Source organism: Misgurnus anguillicaudatus, chromosome 19 (assembly GCF_027580225.2).
Source record: "Misgurnus anguillicaudatus chromosome 19, ASM2758022v2, whole genome shotgun sequence".
In the NCBI taxonomy this organism is placed as follows: Eukaryota; Metazoa; Chordata; class Actinopteri; order Cypriniformes; family Cobitidae; genus Misgurnus; species Misgurnus anguillicaudatus.
In genome coordinates, this window is record NC_073355.2 from 21,167,861 (window position 1) to 21,189,530 (window position 21,670).

General features: G+C 35.4%; 1 protein-coding gene across 6 annotated transcripts in view; it reads right to left on the bottom strand.

The window, feature by feature from the left end:
* The window catches only part of asic2 (acid-sensing (proton-gated) ion channel 2), a 399,158-nt gene that overhangs the window by 61,693 nt on the left and 315,795 nt on the right, over positions 1-21,670 (bottom strand). For all 6 annotated transcript variants that reach the window (XM_055192006.2, XM_055191990.2, XM_055191980.2 and 3 more), the window contains one exon: positions 733-883. In XM_055192006.2, the coding sequence (XP_055047981.2) occupies positions 733-883 (151 nt within the window). The remainder of the gene's footprint in view (positions 1-732; positions 884-21,670) is intronic.

A 21,670-nucleotide genomic window follows, 5' to 3' on the forward strand; every position in this document is an offset into this window, starting at 1 on the left:
ATACCCTGATTGATCTGTGCAGCACCACATGAAGTCGAACACACCGCCTCTGGAGCCCGCCAGCAGGGCGCACACTCCTGGTCCCAAACAGGTGAACCGATAGCACGGTGACATGAATAAGTGGTAAAAATCCGACAAGCGCATCTTGTTTTCATAGGCACTCAGTACCTCCCCCAGGCAGCTTCCCATGTCGCCCATGCCTAAATGTACCACAGCTAATGAAACTCCAAATCCGAAATGCTTTCATCTCAGTTGAATTTTCCTGTATGATACCACAGAAAATGTGCTTCACTATATTGATCAAAAAGTGTATTTTGTTTGTTCAGAGAAGTGTAGGGCCTTCAGAACGATCAAACGGGATGCAAGAAATTCTGTCTGATAATAAATCCCATAGGATTTGTCTACACCACAGCAGTACCAGATTACAAATCTTACAAATATTCACTGTTCCCAGGGGATGATGTCACACTGAAAGCATTGACTAATCTGGCCCTAATAAGACACAGTAAGACAATATGTGTCTGCATGACAGCGTAAATGAGAAAGGATGTTTAACAAGAAGAGCTCAAGTGTACATATTGTAATTACAGTAGATACGTGTGTGTGTAGAGAGAGGTTTGGCCAAATGTTTCACTTTAAATCTAATAATGTCAAAAGGTTTAGAACAATGAAAAATATCATTAGACTAGCAAACAATGGAGGTCTATGAAAGGTTTGTTTGAGTGTGTGTACCTGTTTCTCCCCACACAGGTAAGTATTCATCTTGCTGGATGTCCAACATGATCTCCAGGCCATTGCCTGTGCCTCCTTTCATTGTGGTCCTCAAAGTCTTTCCCTCTTCTGCAGCGTTGAACGTGTAACACTTCCCATAGCGTGTAAACACCTATAAAGAGGAAGAGACAACTTGAATATGAATTCTTAAATTATTCAGGAGAGCCATAAAGAGATTTGCATTTTATTGAATTGCCAAGAAACGAACTTCAGTGAAATTTGTTTTGACAACCAGTAATACTGTAAACAGCCACATCCACCTTGGGACCACAGAATTGACCCATCTGATAATAGACACAATGATATTAGCTTGAGAAGCAGCGGATGAAGCTGCAGCATTTGAATGTTAAGTAACAGCGCTCTGTGTATGAGATGGAAGAGCTGAATGAATTTTGTGGTTTGTTTTTTAGTCTAACTGCAGCATGCTGATGATTTCTACAGATAATATTTCCCACTCATTCCTCGGTGTGCATAAACACAATTACAGTAAATACACTTACTACTGTAATGCAAGCTTAGCAAGAGAGCAAAGACAGGGGAAAATATGCTTGAATTTTTATTAAAGCACTTAGATAAACTACTCAGTACCAAAATGTTTGAGCTTAAATTGTGCTTTCAAAGTTGGGACTTCCTTCTAAGATTAATCCTGTGGGGTGTGTTTGCCGAAGTTTAGTGTAAACACTGCTTTATTAAATGTATATTGACATATGATATTTATACTATACAAATAACGGTAACACTTTCTATGAAGCCTATGATTATAATGAATTATAAGCCCCTTTATAATAATTTATAGGCAGTTATTACTATTTTATAAATAGATTTAGATAGAACACCTATACCCCATTATAAGAACAGTATAGTAACATTTATAATATGTTTATTATTACTTTTAAGTGATGCATTTGCATTTCAATGTGCATGCTCATAATCCACTATACATTGATTTATAAGTATTAACTACTCAGTCGTATATCTCCATGAGGGTATTTATAAAAGGTGCAGCCTGCATTGCTAAAATGTCATTTTATAATAGTTACGACTTAATAATCATGCAGATTTAGTTCTATTTCAAATAACTGATTTGATTTATGTTGTTATAACCATGTAATAAGTTACTTATTATTAGTCATAATACAGTTATCAAAGGTGCATTGTGTAATTTTTAGAAGGATATCTTGACAGAAATGCAAAATAATATACAAAACTATATTTTTTCAGGGGTGTATAATGACCTTTCATAATGAACCAGTATGTGTTTATTACACAATTTTGTGCTGCCATATATTTCTACAGAAGCCCTTAAAGGTGCAGTGTGTAAATTTTAGTGGGGTTACAAATTTCAACCAACGTTTCAGTCCACCGTTTACCGAAACGCATAGAGAAGCTACGGTAGCTGACACCAGACAAACATGTCATCTTCGGAGACAACTTTGTAAAAAAAAGTTTGTCCGTTAAGGGCAACATGGCGGCACAAAATGGCGACTTCCATGTAAGGGGACCCCCGGTGTATGTAGATAAAAACGTCTCTTCTAAGGTAATAAAAACATAACAGTTCATTATAAAAGATACATCACTGAAAATATAGTTCTTTATTTTATATTGCATTTCTGTCAAAAGATCCTTATAAAAGATACACACTGCACCTTTAACGGACAAAGTGTTTTTACTAAGTTGTCTCCGACGATGGCATGTTTGTGGTGGCAGCTACCGTAGATTCTCTATGTGTTTCAAAAGCGAGCGGTGAGCAGTGGACTGAGCCGTTAGTTGCAATTCACAACCTCACCACTAGATGCCGCTAAAACTTACACACTGCACTTTTAACCTCTATGAATGCATTATTGATGGCTTTGAGTAAAGTGAACGGATAGGATACAGTTTTCCTAATTCAAATGTTAGGAAATCATGAAAATGTTATCTAAAATAGCCATGCTGTGAGTAACTTATTATGAGGCATGTAATCATGATGATGTTATTCATTATCTATTTTTAATAGATTATTTGCAGATTTAAAAATAATGCCTATAATAAAGTAATGAAAAAAATCCTATACAAACAGTTGTGATTTACATACTAGTAAAACAGATGTCTTTATTGGCCAATGTTTGCATTACAGGTAATTTCAGGTAAAATTTTATTTCTAAAGCACATGTAAATGCAGTAGAGTTGTGCCAAAGTTGTGCCACTCCTGTAAAGTAAGACTATGTGCATATAAAAAGAAAGCATTAAAGAGTCAATGCAGATCCAAAATATAAACACATTAAACCCAAATAATAATTAAATATAAAATCTACCAATAGCAATCTAATCGAAAGCCAGAGAGAACAAATGTGTTTTAAGAGCCAATTTAAATCTGTCTAATGAAGGAGAAGACCTTACATCAAAGGGCAGACTGTTCCAGGGTTTTTATGATATTTATATGATATGTAATCAAAGATTAGAGAGAGAGAGAGAGAGAGAGAGACAGACATCATGTGGGTGTTATACTGGGGCGTAGCTTTGAGGCCTGCATTTCCATCTTATTTCAGTAACAGAAGGAGCGTCTTCATCTTTACGACACATCCTCTGGCTCACTCTTGAATGGTCCACATTAGAAAAATTTCTCTATTCTGCTGTGGGTCTCTCATCTAGATAAGATCTGATTCCAGGATTTAAACTGTCTTTCCGACACTCTTTAGAGCCCTTCCTCATCAGAGCCCTCGAGGAAAGAGAGACTAAACGACCTCTGCACACTGAGTTCAGATGAAATGAAGGAGAAGAGATGGAGGCGCGTGTGCGTTTACATTCATTTACCGGTGAAGGTTTTTACACAGTGGACTGAACAGAGACAAATTTACCCATTTGAGGTTAATGGAACGAAAAGGGACATGACCACCTTTACAAAAACCCACTCCTTTTATTTATTTTTTTATGTATTTCTGCTCGCTTTTAGCAACATCTGTAATGTGTGGTTAAAGTTGAAACGGAGATGATATATGTAATTAATATGTGTCAGCTTTCAGCTTGTTTTACAGATAAAGATAGCAAATTGGAAGGTTTGGACTCTCTCGCTTGGCTGATGATAATAATGATTAAGTGTAAATTAACCCCCTTGTTTATAAATTTGTTTTTGTTCATGGCCTGGAAAAGACGGATTTTAAGCCTCCTTAAACCACAGAGAAGGTCACATGCTGCAGGTTTTTAGTTAAAGTCGCCATGAAACAGAAGTAGCGATTGCCTTATTTTCCTCGTGGTGACGTATATCCGAATGAAACGCTTTTGAGATGAAATAAGGCAGGGCTGGATTTGAATTTGTCCATCGAGATCTGATTGGATCGTTTGAAGTTGGGTCGTGTTGCTAATTGCTAATCGCTGCGATCTTCTCCCGGACCCCGCCCACCTGCCATACTTATGACCGAAAGGGACGAGAGATTGTTTTCAGGAGGGGAGGAGATTTGCATTTTTGATTAAAGATTATGGGCACACACAAATTTTTTAAAAATAATGAAGCTCACAGATAAGTCATTTGTTAATAATACCACAATATATATATAAAATAAAACATTAATGACAAAACAGATTCTGAACTCTTCTAAACAATGTCACTTAAATAAATAAGCTGGTAATGGTTGATGCTTTAAAGTTGCAATGAAATTGAAATAAAAACTATATATATATATATATATATATATATATATATATATATATATATATATATATATATATATATATATATATATATAGTTTTTCATTTCAATTTCATTGCGACTTTAAAGATGAATGAGTTGAAAACTGCACACCTAATCTTGGATTCTTGCAAAAGCTGATTCAAGACCTTTATCTAAAGATGTAGGAGGTTGATGGATGCATGAATGTTGTTTGTGTACTAGAGCTGCAACAACTAATCGATAAAAATCAATAAAAATCGATTATGACATTTGTTGTCAACAAATTTCATTATGGATTAGTTAGACAACACATGCTCCCCCAACAACATGCACACGCGTCAGGTGCTGTTTCATCATTCAGCGCAAGCTGTCTGCTCAAAGTCAGTCACGTTTTATTCATATAATGCAAGCTGTGCGCTCAAAGTCAGGTGCTGTTTCTTCATACACCCAAGCTGTGCGCTTTACAATTAAAGTCAGGTGCTTTTTCTTAACACATCTAAAGCCCACTTTTACTTCATACAACGCGAGCTGCGCGCTAATAATTAAAGTCAGTGTAATGGTTTTGTCTTTTGTTCTGTTGTTAGGCCTTTTATTTTGATATCATGTTCTTGTTTCTAGTCTTTTATTTTGAAAATCATGTCATTTCATGCTTCACATTCCACTTCCTGTTTGTCACTATAAAACCGGTTCAATCTCTACATCACATTGCTAAGTATTGTCAGTGTAACCTGCCTCACTAAGCATTCATGGTTTTTGTCTTGTTCTTGTTTCTTGTGTTCATGTTTATGGTTTTGACCCTTGCCTGTTATTTGGATTACGGTTTTGGATTGCCCTTTGGATTTCTTTGCCTGCCCTTTTGGGATACTTTAATAAAACCTCCAGCATTTGTATTCTACTCTCTCTCTCTCTCTCTCATAAGAATAGTAATGAACCACAAGCAACTGTTTTAAAGTAAGGGGGAAATCCAGGTTTTTATTACTGTAATAATGCATGCATATCACCACTTTCATATCATAATGGCTTATTTATTTTGTTAATAACAAATGATCTTAATATTCATCAAGGTCTAAAGCTGAAGATTAAACTTAGTTTATTAATCTGTGGCAAAATTTTCAGCACATCCCTGAAGACTCAATTCATTTTGTTAATTGATATTTTAATATTTAAAGATGTTTTGGTATTTAAAAGCTGCACAAAATTTTTATGTGAGGCTTAAAATATCTAAATCAAATATATTATATTAGTAAAACTCTGTAGCAGTGTGTGGCTTTTGCACTTTTAAAAGTACACACGTGAATAACCTTATTTATTGCCTTATTTAGCTATAATATATAATTAAGTAAATATTTATATTTTATCTGATTAGTTGATTAATCAAAAAATAAATGAATAATAATAATTGCCCGATTAATCAATTATGAAAATAATCGTTAGTCGCAGCCCTAGAAAGATACTCAAGACAGATCACCATTGCCTGCGCTTTCAAATGGCAAACTACACAATTGACATAAATATTCACATTCATGAAGAGCCTTCAACTAATGGTTAATAAGATACCCTTCAAAAGCAAGAGAGGAAAAACGAGTTAGGAAAGGACAATATTGAACATGATCTTCATTTCATGGAATAAATGACAGCTTAAGATTTTCCTGCTCTCTTTCAAATTCAATTTAATTTTTAATTGACAAGACAAACAGCAGAGAAGATTTTCTGTGTAAGATGGCTTACAGCTTATTAAATAGGGATATAAAACCAATAACTTAAAGCTGTCCTTTTTCACAAATCCAGACATGTTTTTGGAGCCAGCATATAACTCACATAGCTTGAACTCTCAGCTTTGAAACCAATAACCAAGTACAAGAAAACTGAATGTAACACCACTATCAACCAACACTTAGCCAATATAAAATGGCACCTGCTAAAAACTTTTCACAGGAAATTAGGAGACACAACACACAAATAAAGCTGTCAATAAACCATTACAAGTGCGGTTGAAATCAAAACAGCGCTGGCTTAGCCGCTAACTGTCTTGTGTGATAACGTGTATTGTAAACACGCCAATAGTCATTTACTATTATTGACCAAAGATGTTTCTCTTCAGAGCTAAAGAAAAAACAGCAAACATTTGTGATGGCTTGAGACAAGGATGTTTTTCAGCCACTAAAACCAATTTAATAGAAAGAAATAGGAATGTATTATTAGTCCTTCAGTTCTGTGCATTTATGTGAGTATGTCACAAGGTTAGCAGTCCGCTGTTAAAACATGGAGCCAGTTACAAAATACATCAATTCACTTTCAATTAGTACAAGAGCCACTTGTGTGTAAAAGTAAGCTTATTAGCTGTCCAAGACAGCATTAAACGAGTATGTTTTCATGAATAACATGAATTAGTTAGAATGTTCTGGAACAAAATGGCACGACATGGTTTGACTGATGACCGCAGCTTTAATGGCCACAGGGAGAAAAGAAGCTTGAATGATAAAAACATGATTTGTCTGGCAGGTGTATGTGCACAGGGTCAACCATATGAATATTCCAATTATGGAAATCATACTGACATATAATTTAATAGATGACCTTAAATATGAAAGCATTAGAAGACAAGGGCTGCTTGATGATGAATACCTGCTGATTTACATCTAGCAACTTCTCGCTCTCTTAAGGTTTCATTAGGAACAAAGATGTATAAATCAAATGTTGTCTATTGTGTGACAAATATATTTTTGTGCTTCTCATTTATTTTGATTAATGGTTAAATATGTATTAAATTCTGAATATGTTGTTTAAAGCAACACTAAAGAGTTTTTGCTCTTTGCTCCCCCTACAGGTTATAAGCGTAATTGTCGTAAATACTGCAGCATAGCTGGCTCTGACTGGATTGTAAGTCTGCCGTAAAGCAAGTTTTTGTAGTTTTCACTAGAACTACAGGACCGCGACCCGACGGTTGGAAACTTCTTTAGTGTGGTTTTGGCCGATAGAGGGCTCCAAAGCGAATGTGAAAGTGTCGTTCACCCTGTTTCGAGTGGATGAACGACTGAAACTTTTTTGGAAACGTTATTTTAAGGTAAAAAAAACTCTTTGGTGTTGCTTTAACCCTAATAAGTCCCTTGGGGTCAATCTTACCCCCAAGCCACTTTTCTTTAGTTTAAAAACATGGTTCACTTCATCTCAGTGGAATAAGTGTTTTTACTTTTCCAGATTATCTGTCAAGATTCATTTAAAAATCCCCAAAAGAGGCCCTTTGGTAGTAAATGACCCCAATTGATATGAATGGGAAATGCAAAAAAAAAAAAAAAAAATTTTTTTTTCTTCTAATTTGTCAAAAAAAAAATCTATGCATCCAGAATAAATCTGATTTAAAATATAAATATAAAATAATAAATAAATATTTCAACACAGAAAGGTAGGCCTGGTACTAGAGCACAAATGCAAACTAGAAAAGAGATGCTCAATCACACACACACAAACAGACACACACACACAAAGGTATGACTGCCACAGAGAGTATTTTTTACAGAATTTTTAAAAATGTCTTTTCTAATGTTTATATAAACTAAAGTACTGATGTTGAGCAGTTGGCCAGATTCAGTAAACTGAATGGGTCTCTATGGGCATCTGCTAGTCAAAATGATTTACTTCCTAAACTGTAATTCTTTTATGTTTTTTCCTAAACACCAAATGGCCGAATTCAACACATAACATCTAGATCTAAAAACAATTTAAATCAAATTTAGATCAAAAGTTATGTGAATTTTTCATTAAAATTTGATATTTTACAGGTAAGCTAATGGTGTAGTTGAGGAATTGAGTGGTAAGCAGGTACAAAAATACTTCATATCTCCCAAAACACAGCATTAATGTATAGATGGGAAGTAAACAAAAAAATTATATATTATTTGTAATCACTCTTTTAATGTCTGGGGTCATTTTTACCCCCAAGGAACTCTAACGTATACAGAAAAATAGGGGCTTATGAGGGTTAACTGTCTTCTGTTGATTTGACAAAAAAAGAGACTACCCGAGGGGTCCTAAATATGGGCTTTTCGGCAAATGTACCTCTAAGTGGTATTTATCCAGTTGGAGAAGGTTCAGCTGCTGTGCCAAGTGCAAAATGTTTTGCCATTTCCATCTGAAGACTTGGCACCCATCAACGATGTCTCTAAGTCTTATCAGTCACTGACCTGGTGGGTTTTTGCTCCCACATCGCTTGCCACAAGGATTATCTTTTTTAGATATGGATGCCATCGTTTTCTTATTTAATACGCTTTCCGGTCCCTCGCCTTTACTCTTTTATTCCTCTCTACGGTTGTGTTTATCTCTAAAAATGTGGCTTGTGGTCAACCTGTTGCTTTTCCTAACTGTATGATATGTGTCTATAGGCTCTTGGTTTGATAAAGTAATCACCGTGACTCTGTAGGCAGAACCGAAAATAGCTTTTTTTAAAGGGGAGCAGCAAAGTGGAAAGGACACATTGTCAGAAAAAATGGTAGTACCCTTTTGAAAAAGTCCTAATATGTACCATTTAGGTTCAGATATGTATACTTTTGGTACCAATATGACTACTAGGGATTTTTGGAAAGAGGTAGAGAGGGAAGGACAGGTCAGATGAGAATAGGAAGGTGAAGTAAGGAGAGGAAAAGGAAGTAGTCCATATAGATGTTGAGCTTTTGAGTGGTGGAAAAGTGAGGTCCAGATGCATTATATTCTCACCCTGGACAGTAAATGTCAGCACCTTCCAGCTAATGGCATAATGCCTGTAACTTTTTGACAGTCTGCCATCCAAACCTGCCCTGCCTCCTGGTTTAACACACTCAGTCACAGCATCACCAATTCAGAAATGACTTGCTGGCATTAAACTGTCATTTTTTACAACCAAACTCGAGAACACGGAGGAAAATGGTTAACAAGCACATTCACTAAATTTAGCTAAACATCTGATGATAATGTATTCCAGTGAACACGTCGGAATAACCTTTGAATAAAAATGGAAGTTTAAATGGTCATCATGTCACATTTTAGCACATAAAAATGAGTATGAAGTATATTACAACTTCCATCTATCAGTTAAAAATACAAAGAGAAAACAGTCCAAATCCACCTCTATCTCTGACATAATGAAATAAAAATGCTTTAAGCCTACTTCATGATTACAGCAGTAATTGCTCTACCTCGATTTCCTCTTTCTCCATTATAACATAAACAGGTTATTCAACACTTATCTCCTCAGATGAATTCCCATCCTGCACCAGCGGCTCGCTGGAAGACTGAGAAGCAATGATGGGAAATTTTAAATCAGGAGTTGAGAACCACTTAAATCCTTTCATCAAAGCCAAAGAGGGTCTGAGCGTTTCGACTGCTTACATAAGAGCTTTATTGTGATGCGGACTTGTATTGTTTCCCTAAATCGATTATCATTACAAGTCAATTTTGCATTGGAAAGTGTGGGATGAGTGGTGTTTACTGGCCGACATGTTTATGAAAATCTGCAAGGGCGAACAGTTTCCATCAGAAAGCATTAACAGCATCTCACACGAACACGCGTACACGCACACACACAAAGGTTTAGTTAAACTTTATCATCTTTTCATTCAATTAAACACAGACCATTACTGGACATGCAACATTACACAAATGTAATGTTTTATATCCCTTCCCATAAATGTTATGGCAGTAATATATGCCTGACTAACACAAATTAAGGGTATGATCTGGTAATTTGAAATGAAACTATTCCAGACAGTGAGAAAAACACCGACTTTTTTGTATGGTCTTGTACATGAATGATAGTTCAATACAGTGAGCGTGTGAAATAATCTATAAAATTTCACTTTTCTGCCTATTCAATGCCGTCTTTCATTTATTCGCTTATTTATCTATTTTAAGCAACTCAATTGAGATTTATAGACTTTTAGTTGTATTTTCGCCTCTCTATCCCATATTCAGCTGCAGCTCACACTCAGCTGTGACACTTCAAAACATCCTCATTAAGACAAATTCATTAAAATATGATAATACTGTGCACTCAAACGCAGCATAACATAATGCCTCATCAGAGCCGAGCCAGCCGTGCCTCAATTCGGTAGAGTCATTACGACTATCTTAGTCAGCAGTCATGTTATCATTACAGCTTCTCATTATGGCTATTACGGCTGACAGACATGTCACAAGATCATGGGTTCATGTGTGTCAACTGTTAAACATTAATGGTTCACCAAAATGCTGTTCTACAGTTTTAAAGTCTCGCACTTTATCTACTCTAACTTTATCTACAAGTAGAGTCATTAACGCAACCGATAATAGAAAATAAATACGAATAATTAAATATAGCTGCAAGCAGCAATAACAGCGCCAAGCCGAACATTTACCAAGGTTTGATTGAGGTTCTAGCATTATGATTCTTTGTAACAAAAGAGTTCAAAGAAAATTACTTAGAATGAACTTTATACGTTTTATCTCATTGATAAGTTTTACTGTCATCTCAAAGTGCTGCAGAGACTTTCCTCAGATGGAAAATCTGCATGATATAAAGCCATTATCATGTAAAAGTACCAGTGATGCGCGGGTTGATCCAAAATGAGCGGGTGCCTGCGGTCACCCACGGTTACGAGCCATCCAAAAATATTTTAACTCTTTCCCCGCCATTGACGAGTTATCTCGTCAATTATGAGTTAATATTTAACTAATAAATATGCCTTTCTGGACAAATTTCAAAGTGAAAGTGTAATTCGTCAAACCGAATTTATCAAAAACGGAAGTTAAAAAGATTTAATGATTTATTTTAACTGCCTTTATGTTTGATAGTCATTCTGAGTCTGATCTCTAATAAAAATTCCTTTACAAAAACGCAATTTTTTAAGCTTTTTGCTCAAAATATTGTATTTTTGAAGAGAAATATCCATGTTTCAGTGGTTTAATTAAGTGGAAAAAGTAAATATATAATGAAACGTTTTTTCCCCATTTTGTTTGTTTGTTTGTTTGTTTATTGTTTGTTTGAAAGCAGAGGGTGTGTTCTTTAATTTGATATAATTTGTATGTTTATATATTTATAGAAGATAATTTTTCCTGCAAGGCATTTTGTGAAACTTTTGTTAAAATCACAAAAATGGAGGTGGGCAACTTTTCCCAAAAGGCTGGCGGTGAATGAGTTAAGAGAAAACGCTTCCCGGCCAATGACGAGAATTTCCGGCTTTCCGCAATACCGCTATTTTCCACCAGGTGGATAATATACAACCCGGAAGTAACGCCTCACGTAAAAGAGAAAGAACTCTGTGTATGTTTTAAAGATCGCTCTGCATCTGATCTCTATCAAAAGCCCTTCACAAAAATGGAATTATCTCAGCTTTTTGCTCAAAATTAGGTGTATAAAAAGAGAACTGATGAAGGTAGGATGAAACTTTTTTTTTTTTGAAAGATGAGGGTTTGTTCTTTCATTTGAGATATTATGTTTTTATATTTTAAGAAGACCATTTTTTGGAAGGCATTAAACTTTTGTAAAAATCATGAAAAATGCTGGGGGTGGCTGGCAACTTTTTTAAAAAACGCTGGAGGGGAAAGAGTTAATGATATTCGGGTCGCGGTCGTTCGGGTCGTTTGAAATAAAGATGCCAATTATATATATTAGGGCTGGGACAACGTGACGTCGACTTTGTTTATGGTTTAAATGCTCGTGTATTGATGTGAAAAAGTGTAATTTTACCATAAAATCATAAATGTGGTGCCAAGTTTGTTTTAAACAGTCATGACTTTGAGCAATTTAACAGAAAGCAATGAAATATTTAAAAACACACTGTTGCCAGAAGACTGCGCTTTCATTTACTCTCTGCCCAGCACTAAATGTGTCCTCATCTATCTTAATAAACTGAGAAACTGATTTAATAATGTATGTGCTTCTTAAGTCTATAATTGTGTTTATAACTGTCATTACATGGACTAAACAGCACCAAAACAATGTGGATTAAACAAATCACCATCAAAAGGCACATTGAAGAGGTTTTGCTCATAAATGCATGTAAAATAAAGTAATGTGAACTTGACATTTTTATACTGTCACTAAACTGCACAGTATGCGCTGCAAACGCGGCAAAACATTTTATTGAATGCTACCTCTGACTAAGAATGCATTACTTGTATAGTCTTTTAAATTTTTTTACAGTGTTAAGGAATTCATGTTTTTTTTTTTTCATTCAGATATGTAAATCAACATGTATAAATTGCTATTAGTTAATTAATGGGGAGATAATCGAGAATCGAATCGGAAACGAATCGGACTGATAAAATGAATCATTAGATTAATCAATGCATTGAAAAATAATCGCTAGATTAATCGTCAAAAAAAGTTTATCCCATCCCTAATATATATATATATACACTGTAAAAAAAAATCTCGTAAAAAAACGGTTATTTTCTGGCAGCAGGGGCGCCAGAAAATTACTTTCAAATAACAGGGAAAAACTGTGACGTAAAAATACAGATTTTGACTGTATAATAACGAATGTACAAAAACAGTTTTTTTTGTGTATTTGTACAGCCTTTAAATGTGTAATGAATGATATTTACTTGTATAAAAACAGTCAAAACACCTATAAATACGGGTAAACGCGGCGACAATGCAGCCTTTTCATGTTTAATTAATGATATTTACTTGTATAAAACAATAAAAAAACTATAAATACGGGTAAACGCTGCTATAATGCAGCCATTTCATGTTTAATTAATGATATTTACTTGTAATAATACTTGCTTTTAAACTATATGCAAAACACTAAAATCAACCTCATCCAATCAGGAAGCACAGGCAATTGCCTAGCTTTCAGAACAAGCCAAGACCTTCCGAACATATGTCTATGTCTATTATGGTCTAAGCGCGTACACACGCTGCATGCTCAGGGACCTTACTGATTAACATAAGCATCACAAAGACGGTGAGTGAAAAAAAATACAGGGATTTAATAGCAGGATAAACTCTCCACACCAAAATCGACAGTAAAGTGACAATAAATACAAAACATCAGTATAAATAAAGACAGAAAACATTACAAAATAGGAGCAGAGTGGGCTCATTTGCATAATGTTAATGACGCGCTTGCAGAGGTGCGTCAAATACGTCTCATTGCGCATGCTTTGAAATGAAACGTTTGGGATTATGGGTAATGTAGTATCGTATAGCAACGTAATGTTCATGTTACTTTCAATAAAGATAAAAACAAGACTTATTTTAGTGATGTTGCGGTGGTAGGCTTAAGTAAACTATGGCATCAAAATGGTTCCTTACCCTAGCTGAAGAGAAAAAGAGAAAAGCAGAGGAAGAAAAACAACCTTATAGCAAAGTTATGTATAATATACCCAATAACAATAAACCGTCTTGCCTAAATGACTATCATCAAGTTGCCCTCAAATCAATAGTCATGAAGGTCTTGTGCCTTATTTCCAAAAGTAAAATTAACAAATGAGTAAACTTCACTTTACAGTTAATTTTTCATAATTGAAACTGTATTTTTATTATTACTTTGTTAAAATCATTTGGAATCTGTTTAAAAACTGATATTTTGTGTAGTACATTTATACAGAATTTCTTTGTAAAATCATGTTACACATTTTATTAAACAGTATATTCTTGTGATTTGAACACACGTTTTCTGTCATGTAAAAAAACAGAGAAAACATTGTAAAATTAATTTCCCCAAACTGTAAATAAAATATGTTTTGGGCCCCTGTATTTTAACAGTGTTTTCATATGAAATAAAGGACATTTTCTATGAAATAAAGGACATTTTCTTTGAAAAAACGGAAAATCATGATTATTTACATTAACAGTTTTTTCCTGTAATTTTATATTACAAATCTAATTCCACAGTACATTTCTGTACTATTATCAAAACAATACTGTTTTCCACAAAAACAGAAAGAAACTGTAAAATATACACACTATTTCCCATAAAAATACAGACTTTTTTTACAGTGTATATATATTTTTTTTTTTCTTGTGGTCCGAGTTGCGTGCAGGCTAGTTGAAAACGTCGGTCGGGTGCGGGTTGTTTATACATTGACCTGTGCATCACTGAAAAGTAATACACAGTGGCAAATTATTGCTTCAGGCTAAGAGCCCTATTTTAACGATCTAAGTGCAAGGTCTAAAGCGCGTGCACACAGTCTAAAAGGGTGTGTCTGAATCCACTTTTGCTAGTTTAACGACGGGAAAAATTATCTATGCGCCTGGCACACAGTCTAACAGGGTTATTCCTATTCTGGTAATGAGTAATGGGTGTGTTTTGGGTGTAACGTTTAATAAACCAATGAGAGTCTCATCTCCCATCCCCTTTAAAGCTAGTTGCACTCACGCCAAGGCGGATTGCCTATTTATATGGCAGAGTTTGTACGTGGAAAAACTGTAAGCAGTGTTTTAATTGCTGATAAAGTATGATGCATGATCACTGTAATCTCAAAATGTTTTTATAAGAATCATTTACAAATATGAAAAAAAAAGTTTGCATAAGTAAAAATACTTTATTTGTAACAAACAGGAGATAAAGTATTTATAATTGCGTAGAGAGGCATTTCAACACTCAGACAGTGCCCATTTTTAAAAATATTACTTAAAAATGGTTCTTACCTCACCATATCCACAAGTCCAAAGTCATCATACAATAAATTCATGGGGTAGCATTAAAAAAATATAAATAATTGCAATATTAGCATTTAAAAGCAAAAAAAATCTGCTTACCAGGCTACATGTGAAGAAGCTCTTCACGCCTTCTAAAGTCCTGTCAACTGTCCTCATTTATATCCAAGAGACTCAATAATAATCTTTAATTTTTTTCAAATTTAAAAACGTTTGTGTGCTGCTGCGCATCCATGTGTGTAAAAAGCAAATGCGCGTTGTTGTCCTGTTTATAGATGCATCTTACTAACGCGCTCTTTAAATAACAAAAACAATATTTTAGACCAGGTTTTAGTTGGTCAATGGCGTTTTGGCCTATTTTAGTTGCCTCAAAATAGCAACGCGCCAATAATGCGCCCGAACACACCTCGTTTTCAGACCGGAATGCCCATGGGTGCACAAATGGGCGTAAATACATTTGCTATGTGTATGATAGGGCCCTAAGAGTTAAATGTCTACCAAGTTTTGTTGTAATGTTTTGTTTGTTAAAATAATCTAAAATCATTTTAAATCAAATCAATAAAAAGTTATAGTCACAAACTATAACTATAAACTATAAATATAGACACAAACACACATGCACAATGATTCAAAAGAGATTTTTTTTCTATCCTTAATGTGTCAACCATTATTAGCATAAACATTAGAGCAATGTCGACGCATTGGTGGTGCTAGAGGGTTTGAGAGACCAGAATGAAGCTCCAACCCTCATCTGTCTCTGTTCCAAATCTCTCAACTGCTGTAGGGCTCTCCTTAATAAAATAAGCCAGAATGTGTTTCTGTAGCTCAATTTATAAAATATTCGTGTTACCAGCGTAAAGGTTGTAGATATGATTCCCAGGGTACACACATAGGCTACCGATAACAATGTATATCTAGAATGCAATGTAAGTTGCTTTGAATGAAAGTGTCTGCAAGAATGCATAATATCATAGGGATGAGCATATATAGAAATATATATATATATACTTTCTCTCTCAGCCTATTTTGTTAGAGAGGTGTAAATATGTCCATTTTTCTATTAGGTCCCTCATTTGCCCTTTTACTACCTGTCTCCATCTCTTCCTCTCCATCTCTATGTGCAGAAGACATTTCAGTCCTGACAGCACCCCTTGGGCTTCTATCCCAACTGTCATGAAGTCGTGCTGCCGTGGTAACAGACAATGACCCTGACGTCGGCACATCGATCACCACACTTAGCCTATGGCAACGTTTTCTAGCTTAATCAAAGCCTTGCACACAAACACACGTTCGCACAAAAGGTCTTTTATAGTTTTACGTTCTTAAATAAATACACTACACGTTCGGTATATGGACACACACTTACAGTATAATGAATTAACTTCATGAGTAACAATTGCCTAAAATCAATCATACAGCCATGCAATCTACTTTTTTGGCTAACGTTTTTGTGCATCATAGAGCTTTGTGGCACTAGCATGAGACACCACCAGTGAAAACATTTTATAAAGTCCATCAACTGTGAGTCAGGACCAATAAAAATGCTCATGGTTTGTACTTAAATGAAGCACTTTTGACGTCTACACATTATTCTCTCATAGCCTATATATACAGCTGTCAGGAAATATCTCTTAGTCAGCTTTGATTGAGAACATGGGACATGATACAAATATAGGGTAGACTGACAGGTACAAGTTACTTCCTGTTCCCGGTGGACTCACAGATGCCTAGATTAAGGATAGAGAGCACATCATAAGAAGTAGACAGAAGAGCTCAGGGATGGAGGGATTTAGGCTTGGCAACCATGCAGACAGTCGGTCTCAAAGTAAAGGGCTAAGCGAAGAAAAATGTTGGGCAAAAACACCCAACAGTCTGGGAAACATTAAGCGCAGCCGTAGCATGCATCTATGATAAGTCGCTTCTTAAGGGTCACTCAAGGTAAAGCTTACTGACTCTGTAAATCCTTTTAGTTTTGCTAACCCTATCTTCCACTTAAACCTCTCCACCTTAAATGTCAATTGCTTATTTACTTTAATAATCGCAACGTAATGCCTTCACAACTCAAAAAGCAAAGTGGATTGAAATTTGCTAGCGTGTGCAAAAGCAAGTGAGAGCCTCCTCGTGTAAACCGCCAACTGCCAATACAGATACCACTTTGATTCGAACAGAAAGCCCCTGGAGCAGGTGGTAAAGTCTGCAGAGCATATTACCGGCTCTGGTTTCCTTTTTGTCACTGACACTTACACGAGAAGACCATTAGTATCAAAAAGGACAACTTCTACTTCTCTAATGGATATTTCTGTTCATACATGTCTTCTGGGAAAAGCATCTAAAACCACCAGATGCACAAACAGTGTCATCAGGATGATGTCATCAGGATGGCCACACCCTATTCACCTGATATTTTTCCCTCCACAGTGCAAAAATGCCAGAAGTTAATGAGCCTTCAGTGAAATTGTCAAAAGTGACAATATTATCTCAATCTTGTAAAATTGTAACTTTTGATTTCAAAGGTCTGCCAAATGCATAAAGATGTAAACAAAAATGTGAATGCCAATTTCACAATATTATATATTAGGCCTTTCAATTTATGTTTGATAACATCTTGTTTTTTATGTGATGTTAATGGTGACCCTGGCCTGCTTTTAAAATCCAAGCTGAAGTCTCGTAAATTAATTATAAAAGTAAGAGCGTCAAAGTCTGCTTTCAACCACTGATTTCACTTTAATTTCAATCTTTAACATGACATTACTCAATATTAAAGATCAAGGTTATATTTTCACAATGTTGTTTTTACATTATATAAGATGAGTTTATGTAGAAAACACTAAATCACAAAAAAATGACTCACAGACGGTAACAATTTCTAAACATAACAGGCATAAAGTTAAAAAAGCCTCTCAAAAATATTTCAGGGGACATGTTATCTCTTAAAAAAGAAGCTAGAGTTATCTGCTCCACACTTTATATGCTGTTAGTTTGTGTTTATATGATGTCAGCACATCCCAGCAAGCAAAAATCAAGACCAAATTTAGTCTGGCTATGAGTAACCCACTTCTACCCTAAATAATTTTGAATTTGGTTACATGCTGTTTTTGCCAAAATAACTTGGAGAAGTACTTTATTTCATCATGTAAGCAATGTCAGGTGTTCAAGGTGTTTGCTTTCATTTGTTCTAAATGTATAGGCATCGTCCATTTTTCGGCTATGGTTAGATGTCTATTAGACTTTCAATGACAGCGCAAATGTTGCCTTGTTTTAGCCATAATTGCTTGCTGTGATGTACTTTGATATCTATACAGACATGGTTTTTCATAGTATTTATTGAAAAGATGCACCAAATATTTGTACACCAGAAATTTTCGGCTGAAATGGCCTAAAAAAAACATTTCGGGGTTTTGGCCGATACTTTTATCACCGAAACAATGCCGAAATGCTGTAATGACAGAAACCGTGACATGCACGTGCGATGTCTGCGACATCTCCTACACATGACTGGGGTCAGATTGAACATTTTTGTTTGAATTTTATATATATACAGTGCAATGTGCAAAATAAATATTTGCATAATTTGTAGGGCTGTTTAAAGATTAATCGCGATTAATCGCATACAAAATATTTTTTTTTGCATAATTTATGCGTGTGCACTGTGTGTAACTATTTTATATATATAAATACACACACATTAATGTTTGTATTTAAGAAACATTTACATGTTTATATATATATATATATATATATATATATATATATATATATATATATATACATATATATATATATATATATATATTAATATATTGATATAGTTTATATTATGAATATACATTGAAACTTTAATATGCATTTATGCAATTGCAATGTTTTGATTTACGTAAAGTTAGTACACAGGCATAGTCATAAATGCTATGGTACTAGTAATTGGCATAATTTCTTTCGGTGTTTAGTTTTTTTGCCCTTGGTTTCCTCTTTTTGAGATTTTGGTTTCGGTGCATCCCTAATTTATTGTGTTTTTTACTGCTCTTGTTCGTTACCAGTTTCATAATATCCATGTTTTCATCTTTGCACCAGAAAAAACTGAGAAACTATTTGATTTTATCTTTTGCTCTGCAGGGTGTGCAATGACAACAAACCTTTACTTGACTTAATGGCACAATTGTCACAACATTCTGACAGATTGAAGTCTTCCCTGCTGCGATGACGCACTCATGAAGTCTGTCTTTCACTTTCTTTTATCTATTACTATCAAAGGAAACATCACACAACACCATTCATACAATTTTTGAGACTCGCTTTAAAAGCCACGTCATTGTCATGGGAACTACTGAGGGTGGTGAGAAGATTTTGCGCGACTTTCTTTCACATCTAAAAGCAAAGCTGTGTTTTCACAGAACCTGATGTTGTTGAAACTGAAACCAGCGGACGTGCAGGGCAGCGTGTTTATGGGGGATTGGCTGTTTTAGTCCTCAAAGGCTTTTGACCAAAGCTCCTCTACTTTCTGCTCCCGCAGGGCAATTTCACATGCACTTCATGGGTCAGTAGATCAGACCGTTAGTAACCTGGCCTGTGGCTAGCAGGCTTATACTCCAGCAGGCAATAGCACAGACGGTATTACGAGCACAATGTCAAAGAGCAATACGATTCAGGAGACTTGAGACTTGATCTAGAGATATAAAAAACGGTAAACCTCTACCTGTCCTTTCTCTAACTTTATTTTCACCGGGTTTCTTTTAAAATAAGAAAAAAAAATTCTCCAAACCCGCCTGCTTTGCCTTGAATATTAATTATTGGGCTTGCACGTACAAGCTGAGGCTAATTCAATACTTTAAACATTCAGGGTGTCCTTATTTTTACAGGTACACGGTGTACAGTGTACATTTTGTTCACATTTTGTTATGTCTGGATATAGACAGGAACATAAAAGTGGGACATGGTAATTGCCAGATCATTAGCAAGAGTAATGCAGTTGAATCCCATAGTGGGACCATTATAATGGTCAATTTATTTATTTATAAATGAAGTCCAGATTGAACTATTAAGAAAAAAGTAATTTGGATTCTATAACCTTCAAAGGATTCATTAACTTTTAAAGTAAACTTCTAAAATGTACTCTTTTTATTTATTTATTTTTTTGAATAGGGACAGATACAAAAAACATAGATTATTACCCGTACATCAAGAACAATCCGATGCCTGTATCACAGTGTTTATAGCCATGGCTAATTCGCAACACCTGTCCCTACAAATACTTTTAAACCACAAATAGCTATGGAAACTAATATGATCACATTATACCGTTGCTGTCCGAAGAAAACCACGTATGTCCATTTTGCCGATTTTGAGATTTTTCGGCGGATTGAATGTCTAGGTTTCTTTCCGTATACAGTATGCGTCACATACCTAAATGGCCAATGAAAAGTTGTGAAATCATGTCATCTGATTTTCACGTATATCCATTTGTTGTCAAAGCTGTCAATCACGCCACGTATCTCCCGCCTGTGAAGCGTCTCGCCGGTCTCGTAAAGTTTCATTGAAGCTCAGCACTGGATATAGCCGAATAAACATAGCCTGGTGAGACAATGACTTTCCTTTATCGATGTAAATGTTTCCCCCTGACGCCAGGCGTACTTCTAGGAGTGACTAAATTACGGTAGGACTGTGCAAACAAAGTATCTGTCTAGCATAGGTGTTATTTACACTGGGGACATCCCCCCACTTTTTGAAGGTGTTTGGTTAAAATGTTCTGAAAAATCAAGCGATGCTTAAGACTGGATTTGTGGTCCAGGGTCACATATGTTGTGTTGTATGCTTATGGTGTGTTTTCTTGCACATATGTAATGAAATTCATTGTAATCATTGACTAAACGCGCTGCTGTTTTCTACGGTATGGTGCTTCGGCATTGTTCGATTGAGCTGGTGTTGCAGGGACTGTTGCATGTGTGCAGTCGACATTGTTGAGGGTTTTATAATGAGTATTTTCTTGTTGTTGACTGGCCTACGCTATATGCCCATTTTTGATGCGCCGTTATTCAATATTTTCCCCGTCCTGCAGTAATGTTTTTTATCTGATCTTTTGTCCCCACCACTTTTCAACACAAACTGACGCCCCTGCTGTCTAGCATTACCATGTCAGTGTATTGATTCATTGTCCCTTCATAGCTTGCAAGAGACATTTAATAAATTTATAATTAATATTAAATAAAGTAAGCGTATTTAACTAAGACGTAGGATATTTAATAAACTGAACGTATTCATCTGTCAATATAAAACGCGACTTGGCCATTCTAATTAATGATCGGAAGAACGCGTATCGACCACCGTTACTGTAAACTATGCACGTATGTCCATTTAAACCCAATTTTGGTCAAATGTGGATTATATCATTACACTGGCAAGAATATGGTTACATGTAAAGAAGCCGTACCAAGTATGACATCGCTACATTCAACTGCTTTTGATATACAGTGTTTTTTTCACTTCCTGAAAAGTAACTGTTTTGGACACACGTGAGTTTCATTGGGCAGCGACGATATATAAAAAAATGATGATCCCACCAAAGCACGCATTACAGCCTGCTAAGAAAACAACTCGGCTTGAATGAAAAATACCTCAAGCTGAACTTGTATTTTTGGCA